Source organism: Musca domestica, unplaced genomic scaffold, assembly GCF_030504385.1.
Source record: "Musca domestica strain aabys unplaced genomic scaffold, Musca_domestica.polishedcontigs.V.1.1 10, whole genome shotgun sequence".
Classification (NCBI taxonomy): Eukaryota; Metazoa; Arthropoda; class Insecta; order Diptera; family Muscidae; genus Musca; species Musca domestica.
Window position 1 is genome coordinate 3657414 of NW_026712115.1, and position 14679 is coordinate 3672092.

The 14679-nt window shown below is 32.0% G+C and overlaps 1 protein-coding gene and 1 long non-coding RNA gene across 3 annotated transcripts; one reads left to right on the plus strand and one right to left on the minus strand.

The window, feature by feature from the left end:
* Positions 1–252: 252 nt before the first annotated feature.
* On the minus strand, positions 253–3373 carry LOC131803449 (uncharacterized). 2 transcript variants are annotated; one of them, XR_009342581.1, is made up of 5 exons: positions 2827–3373; positions 2633–2754; positions 2435–2575; positions 1741–2375; positions 253–1687 (listed from the first exon to the last, which is right to left on the minus strand). XR_009342581.1 is itself a non-coding variant. In XM_059124759.1 (4 exons), exons 1-4 carry the CDS (start codon positions 3128–3130, stop codon positions 2145–2147), a joined length of 798 nt encoding a protein of 265 aa, XP_058980742.1. In that variant the 5' UTR covers positions 3131–3373; the 3' UTR covers positions 1719–2144. The 2 variants fall into 2 exon arrangements, 1 of the variants encoding a protein (XP_058980742.1); XM_059124759.1 differs by lacking the exon at positions 253–1687 and having other exon boundaries at positions 1719–2375.
* Positions 3374–13795: 10422 nt separating this feature from the next.
* Positions 13796–14300, plus strand: LOC131803839 (uncharacterized). The gene is made up of 2 exons (XR_009342795.1): positions 13796–14078; positions 14150–14300. It is a non-coding gene; the product is annotated as an uncharacterized LOC131803839 (long non-coding RNA).
* Positions 14301–14679: the final 379 nt, after the last annotated feature.

A 14679-nucleotide genomic window follows, 5' to 3' on the forward strand; every position in this document is an offset into this window, starting at 1 on the left:
TGGTATAAACGCAGCAGTTAATATATAATCAAGTTTTGACAACAAGTGCTGTGGCATTGAAGGAAAGCTAATATAACAACCACATATGGAAAATGTATGGGTTCCAAGAGGATTATTAATTTGAAAATCATCCATGTAAAGGACATAGGGAATAACTAAATTGTACTGATATTTTAATAATTTAGTTTTATATAACTCACCGTTTGTAAAATTTTGTAAAACAGGTGAATTTAGGAATTTTTTGGAGTTTTCTAATGTCAAATCTAAGAGATTTGGAATTTTAAAAAGGGCACTTATCATGAATTTCAGTGGCATTATATAAATATTGGATAACTTTGGACCTAAACTGGGATTTCCGCTGATAACAATTTCCGAGACTTGATTGCTAATTACATAAACCTTTGGATCATCATAAAAGTTTAGTTCTTTTAAAATTTTTAAAAGTCTATATTCCGTTCTAGTTTCTTCGAAAGGATTTTTACAAAAGTTTAGTAAGTACCTTAAGTCTTCATAATTTGGATGATCAGTTATATATTTTTCAATTGTACATGAAATGGATGAAAGCAGAATTGAAACAGAATGTTGTATTTCTATAACATGATTTCTAGGCATATAGCTTTGACCATGTAATTGTAAAGACAGATATAAGGTTTTCTTTTTCAAAACATTTAAATCCTTTTCTATTGTATTGTTGTTAATAACAGTTTCACTGTTTGTATAATCATTTTCTTTTGATGATGACATTTCAACTGGCACATTAATGGCTTTAACCATTGGTGGAGCTTTTGTGTGATTCTTGTGAAGTTTTTCTAAATGAATTCTGAATGACGTAAATTTTGTAAATGTTTGCTTACAGTTGTCCTGAACGCATTGTACTTTTAAAAATTTAGTGGACATTAAATGGTCTGTTTTCAAATGAGCTATTAAAAGATTTGCCTTATCAAAATGCTTACGGCAACGAAAGCAAATATACATTTTGAATTGTACTTTAATTATTGTTGCAGAAATTAATAAGTGAAGTCAAATTAACTGATTTTATATCATATACAGTATTAATTTCATAAAAATATTTTTGGATAAAAATCCATGGAATTTGGCAGGCATTTGGATATTTTAAAGAAAGTGCATGAAAAATTTTAAAACATGTATCTAAACATTCGAGGAACGATTGAAATTTTAACAAATTGTGGTTAAAAAAAACATAAAAACCTTTTATATTGAAATCGGACAAACCCTCCACAATTATAAATGGCTGTATAGTTAATCCAGCATTGTAATACTTTTCAGTGACTGTATCAATTTGCCTTTTATAATCGTTAATTGTCGGTAGTCGCAGTACGAAACTTTCCTGCGAATCAGCTATTGTTACTTTTTTTCGTAATTTACCGTTTCCACATTTAAACCTAGCAGGTGATGGTAAAACTGAATTCAACAGTATTGCGTATATATAATCTTGAGCATCTGCAACCGAAATATAAAATAAATATTACTTTTAATGTTTATGATAAATCAGGAATTAAAATTTACCTATGCTGCTTGCCGTCAAAACATTTGCGAAGAGTTGTTTGCAATGTTCGTTATGAATATTTTTCCCATAATAATTGTAAATTTTTTTCTTAAATTGGTCCCATTTAGAAAGTAGAAGATTGCCTTTCTGTGGATACATAATATCGAAATCAATGTTGACCTAAAACGAAACATTAGTATCCATATACAAATAAATAGCTCATGGCTACTTACCAATTCTGAAGCTCTTGCATCGGACAACTTCGTCCATTCAAGGAGAAATGTATGGCTACTTAAATTTTTTATATCTCTTTGCCGTATGTTAAAAGATCTTTTCCATTTTTCGCAGATCGATCCCCAATCATTACATTCTCTTAGTAAGGAAGCTTTCAATGAATTTTCAACTGATTCATCAATTTCGGGAACATCTTTGTTACAAAAATTAGGAGATGTGTGAGTTGCTGCTTTGCTTGTGCTAGGCTCGGAAATCAAAAGCTTTATTCTTTTGGACTTCTTGTTTCTATACTTGGCATAAAGTTTTCCGCTTGCGTTGTTCTTTCCTTTTCTTGAAATGTAATAATAATCCTAAAAATAAAGACATATTATAAGTTAAGAAACTACATAATCAGATACGTTGTTTATATTGTTAATCTTACCCTCATTTCGTTTTCAAGAGGAAAAACGGAACAAATTTCATCCAATATGCGCATATAGTCTTGAGTGTAAAGAGTAACATTGTTGGTTAAAATATCTTCAATAATTATATTAATTATATCATCTCTTTGCTCGTCACTTAATTTCTTATTAACGCTACTACATTCAAGCGCTAGTTTCCCCTTCGAGGTATGTGTTAACAATTCCGTTAGATCCTATATTAAATAAAAAAACTACATTAACTATGCTTACACAAATATTACTCTTACCTTACCTCTGACAAAATTCCTTTGGCTTTTGAGCAGTTCGAACCTGTAGTGTCGGGAGTACCAGGAGTACTTGCAGGTGTCTCGTTGCGTTTCCACCATTCACCTATTTTAGATGGAACTGACATAGTTTCGTCATCAATCCCGAGCTATTGTTATGACAATATTAATACTGAGTTCAACTCTGTAAAACAAATAATACGTACCTTTCGTTTTTTCCAAGCAAAGAGCTTTTCTCTGAATTCAACACGCAGTCCCAATGGTGGCACTGCTTCCTTTAAATCTTCTTTTTTCAAGTACTGCAAGCTGCGAAATGTTACATGTGATGCTAAAAGAACAAAAAAGAAAATTCTTTGTTAATTACACTGATTAACTGAAAAATTCATTTTTATTTACTTACCTTTTAATTGTTCAAAAAGCGACTCCATATTTATTCCTTTTAAGAACTCCCTTAACATATAATCGTCCTCATTGTTTTCCGCATCTTGACTGCTGCAATGGTTTGTATCGCGAACCACAACAATATTGCCATCGATTTCTAACAACTCACCAATGATATTTTGAGGATCTTGCGAATTATTATTCATTTTCAATAAATTTTTTGCACAATGCGTCCTTTCTCTTTCAATAACACGGAAAAAATGGTAAATATGCAGCCGATTGCACACGAGTAAAAAAAATGACAACGGTGGTGCATGATTCATACACGGTAGTTGCTAAAATGGCAACGATCGTGTACGATTCATGCACGTCGGTGTACAAAGTAACAACGGTGGTGCATCATTATGCAGGTGGTGGTGCATAATTCATACACGACCGGTGTCATATTGACAACGACCGTGTGTGAATCATGCACCACCGTTGTCATTTTTTACTCGTGTGTAATCGGCTGCAATTACCAATATTACAAATGGACAAATTAAGCACGGCTGTTGTTGGTACCGAAAGTTGACCACGTCTCGGTGTCAATTTGAGCACGTTCGTGCACAATTCACCAACAGCCGTTGTTGAAAAATATAACAACGGGTCGTTGCGAAAATGACAACATACGTGCTTGATTTCGCAACGGGATTTTTCCCTCAGTGTACCGCCGATTCTGATGCTATATCTCCACTTCCAAGTGGAATTTCAAAAATGTATATAGCCTATGTTACTTTCAGGCGATGTTGCAGTATACATGCAAATTTTCAGGAAAATCTTTTCAGCGGTTTCCGAGTCCATAAATTCCAAACATACAAACATTTCCCTCTTTTATAGATATAGAAGAAGATGGGTCAAATTTATTAATTCAAATTTCACCATCTTCCTGACAACCGATTAATCTGAAATTTTGTATACACTTTGGAATTTGGTGACAATACAATTATGTTTATTCATTATCATTATAAATCCAAGATGGCGGCCGCTACCAAATTGGCGGATAACGTAGGTTTTGTCAATCCCATCAATATGGATATCAAATGTAAGGGCTCAAAAAGCAGAATACAATATACTATAAAAACTGAAATCCAAGATGGCGGCCGCTACCAAATGGTTTATACCAATTTTTTATCAATTCCACCGATATGAGTATCAACTAAAAGGGCATGACAAGAAGAATACATTATACTATACATGTTCAATATGTAAGATGGCGCAGCCACTAAATGGCGTATAATAAATGTGCGTGAAAATAAATTTAAAGAGCACTGCTTTGATTTTTCGTTTACTCAACACTGGCCCTCTCAGAGATAAATGTAACTCAAAATCGCTTGTTATAAAAACAAAATAAAAGTTACAATAATGAAAACTATATAATAATAAAAATGTTATATGAATTTTATAAAAAATGCATAATAGTTCCAATATCAAACTTGGCATTCAAAACACTGCGCACTTAAACACCTACAAACTGAAACAAACTAATGGAAAGTAATCAAGGATGCGCCTTTGTGGTGTCCATATTTGGAAAAAGCGTCGAAAATGCTCATAAAACACTTATTTTGATAAACTCAACCCATCTGAAAATCCCACAATGGCCAGACATATATTTCCTGTGGTCCTCTTAGGAGAAATTGGTTTGAACCCACTCTGGGAAAATGGTTAGGGATGCACCTTTATGGTGTTTCGGAAAAAGCATCGAAAATGCTCCTAGACCACTTATTCTCACAATCCAAACCCATCTGAAAATCCCACAGTGGCCAGACTTATATTTCATATGGTCCTCTTAGGAGAATTTGGTTTTGACCCACTGTGGGGAAAATGGTATGGTATGATAAAAAATGTTTGTATTGAAACCAATTGCAAGATTTTGGTATAATTTTAAGTTATCTGTGAAAAAATGAACAATGACAAAAATGCTTAGTTCATCCTTTGTTCCAGTTCTGCAAGAGTCAAATTTTTACCTCGACACACTTATTTTCCTTTATGATATCGAAAAAAGGCAAGAATATTAGGTTCTTGCAGGTTCTGAAATAAAACGAACATTGATATTTGTTGATATGTATCCAATTGTAAAATTTGACTATTATAAACATTAACATTTTTTCTTTGCATTATACATTTCTATTTTGAACACACAAGAAAGAAAATTGTTCAGTTCACAATGTTGATTTTTGAAATTTCGTATGCTCGACGTTTTTCATATAAATACATCATATTAATCTGTGGTTTGAGAAACGTCGGAGAAGTACATACATCTTTATATGTAAACCCAATTTTCCCAATTTATTATACCCTACACCACATGGTGGTCAGGGTATTATGTCTTTGTGCATTTGTTTGTAACATGCAAAAGGAAACGAGATAGACCCATAGTTCCTTTTGATGATCTGCATAGAATCACATTCTGAGTCGATTTATGCATGTCCGTCTGTCCATGTATTTTTGTAAACAAAGTACAGTTCGCATTTATTGCCCTATCCAGATGAAATTTTGCACAAATCATTTGTTTGGCCCAAGGACGAACCCTATTGAAATTGGTCAAAATTTAGCTCCCAATATAGCTCCCATATATATCTTCGTCCGATTTGCCTTTTATTGTACACCAAACGTGTAATATCAGTCCGAATATTATGGAATTTTGCACGTACGATCAGATTGGACCTGAAAATAAGTATGCCAAATTTGATCGAAATCGCTATAGCTCCCATATATACTGTCCATCCGATTTGTTGCCCACAGCCGTAATATGCACTCCGTAACAACGATATTCAGGGAAATATATCAAATACAGCTCAGAAATACCTTTGCTAAATTTTATCGCGATTGGTTCAGATTTGGATATAGCTCACATATGTATTTTTATCCGATTTCAAATAAATTGTGCACCAAATGGGCAATACAAGTCCGAATTTAAAAGATACAAATGCTTCGGCATATTTAGTCCTTTGAACTTTAAATTATATTATAAAAACTTTTTATTGTTATGCGAAGCTCTACTAAATTAGCAAAGTGGTGTAGAGTATCATAAAGTCGGCCCCGCCCGACTTTAAGACTTTCTTTACTGGTTTCTGTTATTAATTCTATGTGCATCGCAATAGAATTTACAAAACGGAATTGTTAGCAACCCTTCTACAATCAGTTTTCACCGCATTGCTTCAGCTATTGTGAATACACAACAAATAAACAATTGTCAAAGGAAGAGCGCGAGTTAATTCTTGTAGTAATCCGAGTATTAAAAAAAACACAAGTTTATTCGTTGGTTGCTCAAAAATTACTCTCCTTTATTGAAAACAATAATTAAAATGAAGGTTACGATTATAAACTTATTTAAAGTGAAAATTGCAATAACTGCATTTTGACAATTTATAAAATTATTAGTAATTCTATAGCTGGTGGCCTGTTTACAATTCTTTGAAATTTAAATATATGCTTATTTAACAATTCTTTTATTGAACAATTCTTTATTTTACAGTTCTTTTTCGGTCTGTTGAACTATTTAAAATTCTTACTAATTTTATATGTAGCAATTCATACGGTTATTGACTTATTAGCAATTCTTAATAATTTTTATTATTTATTTGCTTGATTTAACCTTGGTGGCTTTGTAGGTGCTTGTGTTAATGTTGTTGTTGTTGATGTTGTTTCTGTAACTCCTCCCCCCTTAGTATGGAGCGATGGCCAAAAGAATTGATGGTCAGAAGCGACAACAGTATTGGCGGGAAGTTCATTTACCACTAATTTTGTCTTCTGTTTCATTATATAGGTGAAAATTACAATTCCAATTATTAACATTAAAGTTCCATAATTTATGTGTCTGTGAAGTTCTGTATTGTTTGATAACTCTTCGATGGCTAACTTATTTTCTAGATGGTACTCTTTGAGTTTAGGTATATTTAAAGTTTCTATTGTAGACAAAGGTTTTATGTTTATTTCTGTGGGTAGTTTTACAATAAAATCGTCCCAATATATGTTTGGGTTATCTTCGTAGATAATTCCGTTAATAATAACATTACAGTTTTTAAAATTTATTAATAAGTTGCCTTCAATATTATGTTTTTCGGAGTTACATGATGTTTTCATTTCTGTGGTCGGTAAATTTTTTATTAACACGAGTCCTTGTTCAGGTTGTGATATTTCTGTAATTTGGCCTATATTATTGAGATTACAATTAGCTTCTAAATTACTTATGATTTTTCCAAAGCATGAAGAATTTTCCATAGTTTCTTGTAGTGAACTTTCTTTACAATAATATATGTTTTCGATTTTCTTACATAAATTTTCGAAATATTGAATTTTATTATTATTATAAATTGTGTAAGGTTTTATAACTATTTCTTTTGTTTTATTAATTGGTATAGGAATTGTATGGGAAATTGTGTAATTGGTTAATGGGATGTGGGGAATTTGAATGTTAAAAACGATATTGGTATCATTGTAAAATGCCTGTAATTGTAAGAGTTCATATAAATGTTCTGTTGTATCAATTTTAATTGACTGATTCTCTAAATTGTTCCCTATTTCTTCTAACTCTTGCGTATTTAATATCATCTTGGGTATAATTCCGAGGCTAGACAATGTCATCGCTTCAGAAACATCTTTAATATGATTTGTCAGTAAATCAATGTGGAAATTAATCTGATTTAAATACTGCATATCATTTATAAGTCTTGAGTTGGAATTTATGCTATTTTGAGAATTCTTTATTGACTCTACTATTATATCTTGTTCTTTATTTATGTGGTCTGTGATATTTTCTATTCTTTCAATGATTCTAGTACTAAGTATATTCTGTTTACTGGTTTCAGTTTGTAATTTATTTGTTAGATTAAATATAGCCTGGTTAATACGGAGAGCATCATTATCGTCCATATTACCTGTGATAAATTTAACTGCTGAACCTATACCATTAAATAATCCTCTTTTCCTGCGGTATTTAGGAGTTATTGAATTCAATTTATCCTTAAGGTCTTTAAGTTTAAATTTTGTTACCTTTAAGGAATCTCTGTTGTAATATGTGGGAGTAAATTGTTTGACAGATTCCTCAATTTTCATGACATTATCCTTATAAGAATCTAATTTTATTATATGTATAAGGTTGATATAGTCAATTATTGTTTTAGCAGTTCCCAGTTTTATTTGTAATAATCCCTGGGTGTCTTTTAAATTGTGTATCTCCAGTGTTTGTGTGTGTATCATGGGTATTAATCTGAAATAAAAGATTATGAAAATTGTTTTTTTCTTATTTTTGATTTGTGAAGTTTCGTGTTTTGTGTAGTAAGTAATGTTGCTTTGTTGTTTTGTTTCACTTTGTGCCTAGAAAATCTCGGTGTTAATTTGTTTCTCCTACATTCCTTCCTGTATATAGTTATCTACATCATAATTTAGTGGATCTTGTCTGTCTGCATTAAGTTTTTCTATGCGTTTGTCCGTGTCGGTTTCCAATTTTTCCTTAATAGATTCGTAGAGTTGTGTTCGAAATTGATTAATTTTAGAAAGATATTCGTGTTCATTGTTAAATGTAATTTGACGGTTAATTTTATAGGTTCTTCCATAGAAAAGTTCGAAAGGTGTAATTTTAGTAGAAGAATGTATTGCGTTATTATAGGTTATAAGAACTTCTGTTAGGATGTCGTCATGATCCATTTCTAACTTTTTTTCTTTAATTTTCTCGACTATTAATCTGTAAGTTTCAGTTAATGTTGAATGGAGTCTTTCTACGGGGGAATTGCTAGAAGATTGTTGAAAAGATGTAAAGTGTAGGTCAATTTGGTATTGCTGACAAAAGTCTTTAAATATGTTTGATGTGAATTCGGTTCCTTGGTCACAAACTATTTTGTTAGGTATGCCATGCAGGCTAAGAAAATGTTTTAAAGATTTAATAACGCAAAGGCTGTTTCTCGCTGTTAGAGTATATGCTGCGGCGAATTTGGAAAATTTGTCTATAATGGTTAAAATATTTTTGCTGTTAATCGTGTAAATGTCTATATGTATTATATCTAATGGTTTTACAGGTGTGGGAGGTTTTTCAAACTTATTCTTCGGAGGATGTCTATCATATTTTAGTCTTTGGCATGAAGTACAATTATTTATTGTTTGAGCTATCTTTGATTTCATGTATGGAAAGTAATATTCGCGTTTTAGGTGGTCATAGGTTTCTTGTATGCCTCTGTGATTATTGTTTTCGTGATAGTCTTGAATGATTTTATCCTGATTATCGTTTTCTTTTATGTCCTTTACTATTTCAGTACACCTAACTAAACGAAAAATTTTGCTTTGTGCAAAATGTTTGGAATATACATTTTGAATAATGCGAAAAGTTTCATTATCTGTAAAAATTGCCGTGGTTTTATTGGGCGCTAGATGATTTTTAAAAATTTGTGTTATAATTTCCTCTGTATAATTGGGGTATGTAAATGTTTTTCTATATTTGTTTTTAAAAACTACTTCTTGTTTTATGTGAGAATTAGAGTTTCCTGTCTTAAATAATGTTTGTAAATTAAAATCATTTATTGGTTTTTCCGAAATCGGAATACCATCATCGCAGTTTTCCTCTGCAGAGTGAATAGTACTACCAGAAGTGGCTTGATTTGACGTTGTATCAAATGCATTTATGTTTAGATTGACTGATGTGTCAGTCTTTATGCGACTAAGGGCATCGGCGTTTGTGTTTAGTTTGCCTTTTTTGTATATAATTTCATAATCGAATTCCTCTAATTTCAATCGCCATCTTATTAATTTAGAGTTTGGCTCTTTCAGGCTCATAATCCATGTGAGTGGTTTATGATCTGTTATGATTCTGAACTGGTGACCAAATAGGTATGGTCGAAAATATTTTGTAGCCCAAACTATGGCTAAGAGCTCTTTTTCTATTGTTGAGTAATTGATTTCCGATGTCGTGAGTGTGCGACTTGCGTAACAAATCGGTTTGTCGTTCCCTATAGGTCCTTGCGAAAGAATGGCTCCTAGCGCAAAATTACTTGCGTCTGTCGTAAGATTGAAAGGCTTAGAAAAATCTGGATATTGTAAGATAGGGTCATTTACCAAGAGTTGTTTACAAATTTCAAACGTTTTTTTATAGTTATCGTCGACTATAACAGTTTTATTTTTCTTCAGACAAGCTGTAAATGGCTTTGTTATTTTGGCAAAGTCTTTAATAAATTTACGGTAATAACCTAGTAGACCTAAAAACGATTTTATTTCTTTTTGATTTGTGGGTATAGGAAAGTTTTGGATCGCCTTTATTTTGTCAGGATTTGGTTTTACTCCTTCTGTGGTCACTAAATGGCCCAAAAATGCGCATTCCTTATGTAAGAATTCAGACTTATCTAATTGAATCTTAAGATTAGCTTCTCTAAGGGCTTCAAAAACTTTTCTTAAATTTTCCGAATGTTCTTGGAGTGAGGTTGAATAGACAATGATGTCGTCTAAATAGACAAGACACACTGTTCCTATCAAATCTTTAAGAACGCAATCCATCACCCGTTGAAATGTTGATGGTGCATTTTTTAAGCCGAAGGGCATTCTCACAAATTCGTAGTGCCCATTTTCTACTGTAAATGCTGTCTTGGGAATATCTTTTGGATTCATTTCTATTTGATGGAATCCGCTAGCCAAGTCCAATGTGGTAAAATACATGCACTTGCCAAGTTTGTCCAGTATTTCATTTATGTTTGGTATTGGGTATCTATCTGATATTGTTTTATCGTTTAGTTTCCTGTAATCAATAACTAAACGCCACTTTTTTTTCCCACTAGCATCTGCTTTTTTTGGGACTATCCAAACAGGTGCACTCCATGGTGAGTAGCTTTCCCGTATGATACCCTGATTTAACATGTCTGAAATTTGTTTTTTTACTTCTTCTTTGTGGATATGGGGGTATCTATATGATTTTGTGTAAATAGGAATGTCGTCTCTTGTGACAATGTTGTGTTTGATTTTATTGGTGAAGGTAAGGGACTGATTATCTTGAAGAAAAATATCTTCAAATTCTTTACATAGTTTTGTGATAACCTTTTGTTCTTCCATATTCAAATGATCAATTCTAAGATTGTCCAGTAACTGAGGGCTTTGAAATTCAGGAATATGTTCGAAGCTTATATTATTAATTTCCCTATAATATGAATTTTTTATTGGATCTACTTTAATTGGGTTTTCGATTAAAATTATTTTGTCCGAGTTTGACTTATTATTTATTTCAACGAAGCTGTACCAGTTTTCAGCCTTGTACATACCAGGTGAAATGGTTACTTCTGGGTTAATTGATATTGCGGGGATTAGGAAATCGCCACTTTCTAAATCTACAGGAATTTTCATAATTGCTTTAGTTTTTGGTGATATAAGAAATTTACCGGAAGTTAAGTTTGGTTTAAAAGACAAAGGGATGCAGCAATTGTTTGTAATTAATTGCTTTTTCTCGAGGTCTATTTTTGCACCTAAATTAGTAAGTATATCGAGTCCAATGAGACCATCGAAATAGTTATGAAATTTAAAGACAAAGAATTCCAGGATTCCACATTCTCGGAATTCTATGAACATAGGGATGTTAACTTTTGTATTCAATTGGTGTTTGTTTAACACAGTGGTTATGATTATTGGTGCACAGTTTTCTATGTTTAATTTTCCTGTATATTCTGGGTTTATAAAGGATGCTGATGCGCCTGTGTCTATAAGAAAACGGAGTGGACGCCCAAATGGAGATGAAATGTTTATGTAAGGCAGGTTAGTGCCATGTTTGTTTATGTCTAGGTATCCTGTTGGGTTTTGGAGGCATCTAATTGAAAATTTTGTACATCCTCTATCTCGTTGTAATTGTCCAACTCAGGTAAATAATTAGGAATGTTATAGTTTACAGGATCTGAATAGGTATTAAAGTTCCTATAGTTATGGTCAATATGATGTACTTCTCTTGGAAATCTACGTGTTTGTCCACTATTATTCCTTAGATGAGTATAGCCTGAACTAGTGTCCATGGGTTCTGGTGGTGGAAGATTTGTGTTACTGTCTAAACGTTGTTGTCTAAAATTGCTAAATTGGTTTTGATTGTTTGTGGCTGTAGGGTATTGTGTTTGCATAGGTGTTGGTAAAAAACTCTGTGCTAACTGAGGTCTATTAATTGGTGTTGGTAAATTTAATTGGGGTCTATTAAATGGTTGATTCATTGGTAATTGTGGTCTATTGAAATGCATAGGTGGACTATAAATCGCGTTTTGTTGTCTATAATGATTTGGAGTGAATGGTTTTTTAATGTTAGGGTAAGAATGTTGTGAATTGTACTGTCTATGAGTTTCTTGCCTTTTCAAAATGTTCCTGTTTTCTTGTCTTATATAAAACATGTTTTGTTCGGTAATACAGTATGAAAAAGCTATCGGTAAAGTATCTGGCTTCATAGCCCTAATGGAAGAGCCTAATGGTTCTCTAAGTCCAGATAAAAATGTGTTAAGGCACATTTTATCAAATAAATCTCGTTTAGCTTTTATTATGTTGGCATCTACCTCGTGTATCATCAGATTATTGTTAATTGAAGCTTGGATCTCTACAACTGAACTATAAAATTCCTCAAGTGTCTTATTATTTTGTTTTAGTAGGTGTAAGTCTCGAATCAATGAAGTTTCATTTCGTTTATCAGAGTAATGTAATATGAGATTATTTTTAATGCTCTGCCAGCTCAAGTCTGTGCTATACATATTCAAAATCTCATTTGCTTCTCCTTCAATTTTGTTACGTATAGACCTTAAAATCATCTTGCCAAGAGGGGTGCCATCAATGGGTGTTAATACTGTAAGTATTTCCTCCACATTGCTTATGAAATCGTATAGCAATCTCGGATTTCCATCAAATTTTGGAAGATCCTTGACAGCATCTGGGATTCTTAAGGAATCCAGTATATTTCTTTCTGTCGAGGGTGAACTGTTCGTAGAATTCATTACACCACTTTGATTATTTTGACTGATACTCATATCGGTTTCAGATTCTGGGATAGGAATAAGGGTTCTTGGGATAGTATAAGGACGAAATTTACGCATATGCTTATTTTTTCTCTTTAATTCAATCAATTATTTTCTTTAGAAAGCAAAATTATTTTATAATATCGAAATATATATGTTTATATTTAAATATATTCACTTAAATAATATTTAATAGGTAAATTATTTAAAATATTATCTATTTTTTCTTTTCTTTGAAAAACACGGTTAAATTGTTTTATATTTGTTCACAATATAAGTTTTCACTTTTACTTTTATTAGTCTTTAAACTGAATCTTGAATCTTTAAAATATGTTTCTATTTTATCTTTTAGTAAAATATTTAATAGTATTGCTTGTTTCTAGCACTTTTCCACAATAAATTTGGTAATAATAGAAATTTTCACTTACAATATTAAAATTATAGTTCTTATTGACATTATTGTTGGTAACGTTGACTGGAATCGGTTGTCCTTAAAGTAGTTTTCCTTGGCAGATGTCCGTACAGATGTCCTCTCTTGTTGGTTCTGCTTTTCCTCGTGATGATCCGTCACGGATGCTGGTTCTGTTCTGTTCTTTTCAGACGATTATCCTTCGTCTTCTATGTAATTCCATGCGCTTTTTTTTTTTCGTTTGCGATAAACCGTCACAACACTTATTTAATTTTTTTTTTTTTTTTTTTGTAGCGCAGGAACCAGAACTACCCGACTGCGCCAGTTAATTCTTGTAGTAATCCGAGTATTAAAAAAAACACAAGTTTATTCGTTGGTTGCTCAAAAATTACTCTCCTTTATTGAAAACAATAATTAAAATGAAGGTTACGATTATAAACTTATTTAAAGTGAAAATTGCAATAACTGCATTTTGACAATTTATAAAATTATTAGTAATTCTATAGCTGGTGGCCTGTTTACAATTCTTTGAAATTTAAATATATGCTTATTTAACAATTCTTTTATTGAACAATTCTTTATTTTACAGTTCTTTTTCGGTCTGTTGAACTATTTAAAATTCTTACTAATTTTATATGTAGCAATTCATACGGTTATTGACTTATTAGCAATTCTTAATAATTTTTATTATTTATTTGCTTGATTTAACCTTGGTGGCTTTGTAGGTGCTTGTGTTAATGTTGTTGTTGTTGATGTTGTTTCTGTAACTCGCGCAATTTTTTCCCTACAAACAAAATCACAATAGTGAGTTTGTTGTCAAATGTCAGAGAATGTAGTCTACACAGACCGGGGCAAAACATGGAAACATGGTTGAAGGTAAGTAAGGGAAAAAATTATGATATTATTATTATTTGATATTTAGATTACTAATTGCATCTGTGTTTTAGATTTGGATTAGGTAAAGAGATAGAGCTGGAATCCTAAAATGTAACATTGATGCCTCTGTAGGAATGTGGATGTAGTGCTGGAAATGTGTTTTTTACTTGTAAGAAAATTTGACATTGAGTGAAGGAATAAAGCTGGAATCCTGAAATTTAATATTGATGTCTCTGTTGTTATCTGGAATTGAAAAATTAGGGTGGTTTTGGAAATGTGTACTACAATTGTTAGAAAAGTTCAGAATAGAACTAAATTTTGTATTGGGTGAACGGATAGAGCTGGAATTCGGAAATTTGATATCTCTGTTGGTATGTGGAGGTTGTTTCGGAAATGTGTTCTATATTTGTACGAAAATTACTAAATGGTACTAAATTAGACATTGAGTGAAGGAATAAAGTTGGAATCCTGAAATTTAATATTGATGTCTCTCTTGGTATGTGGAGGTGGTTCGGAAATGAGTCTTACATTTGTATGAAAAGCACTTAATAATAGTAATAAATTTGACATTGAGTGAGGCAATAAAGCTGGAATACTGAAA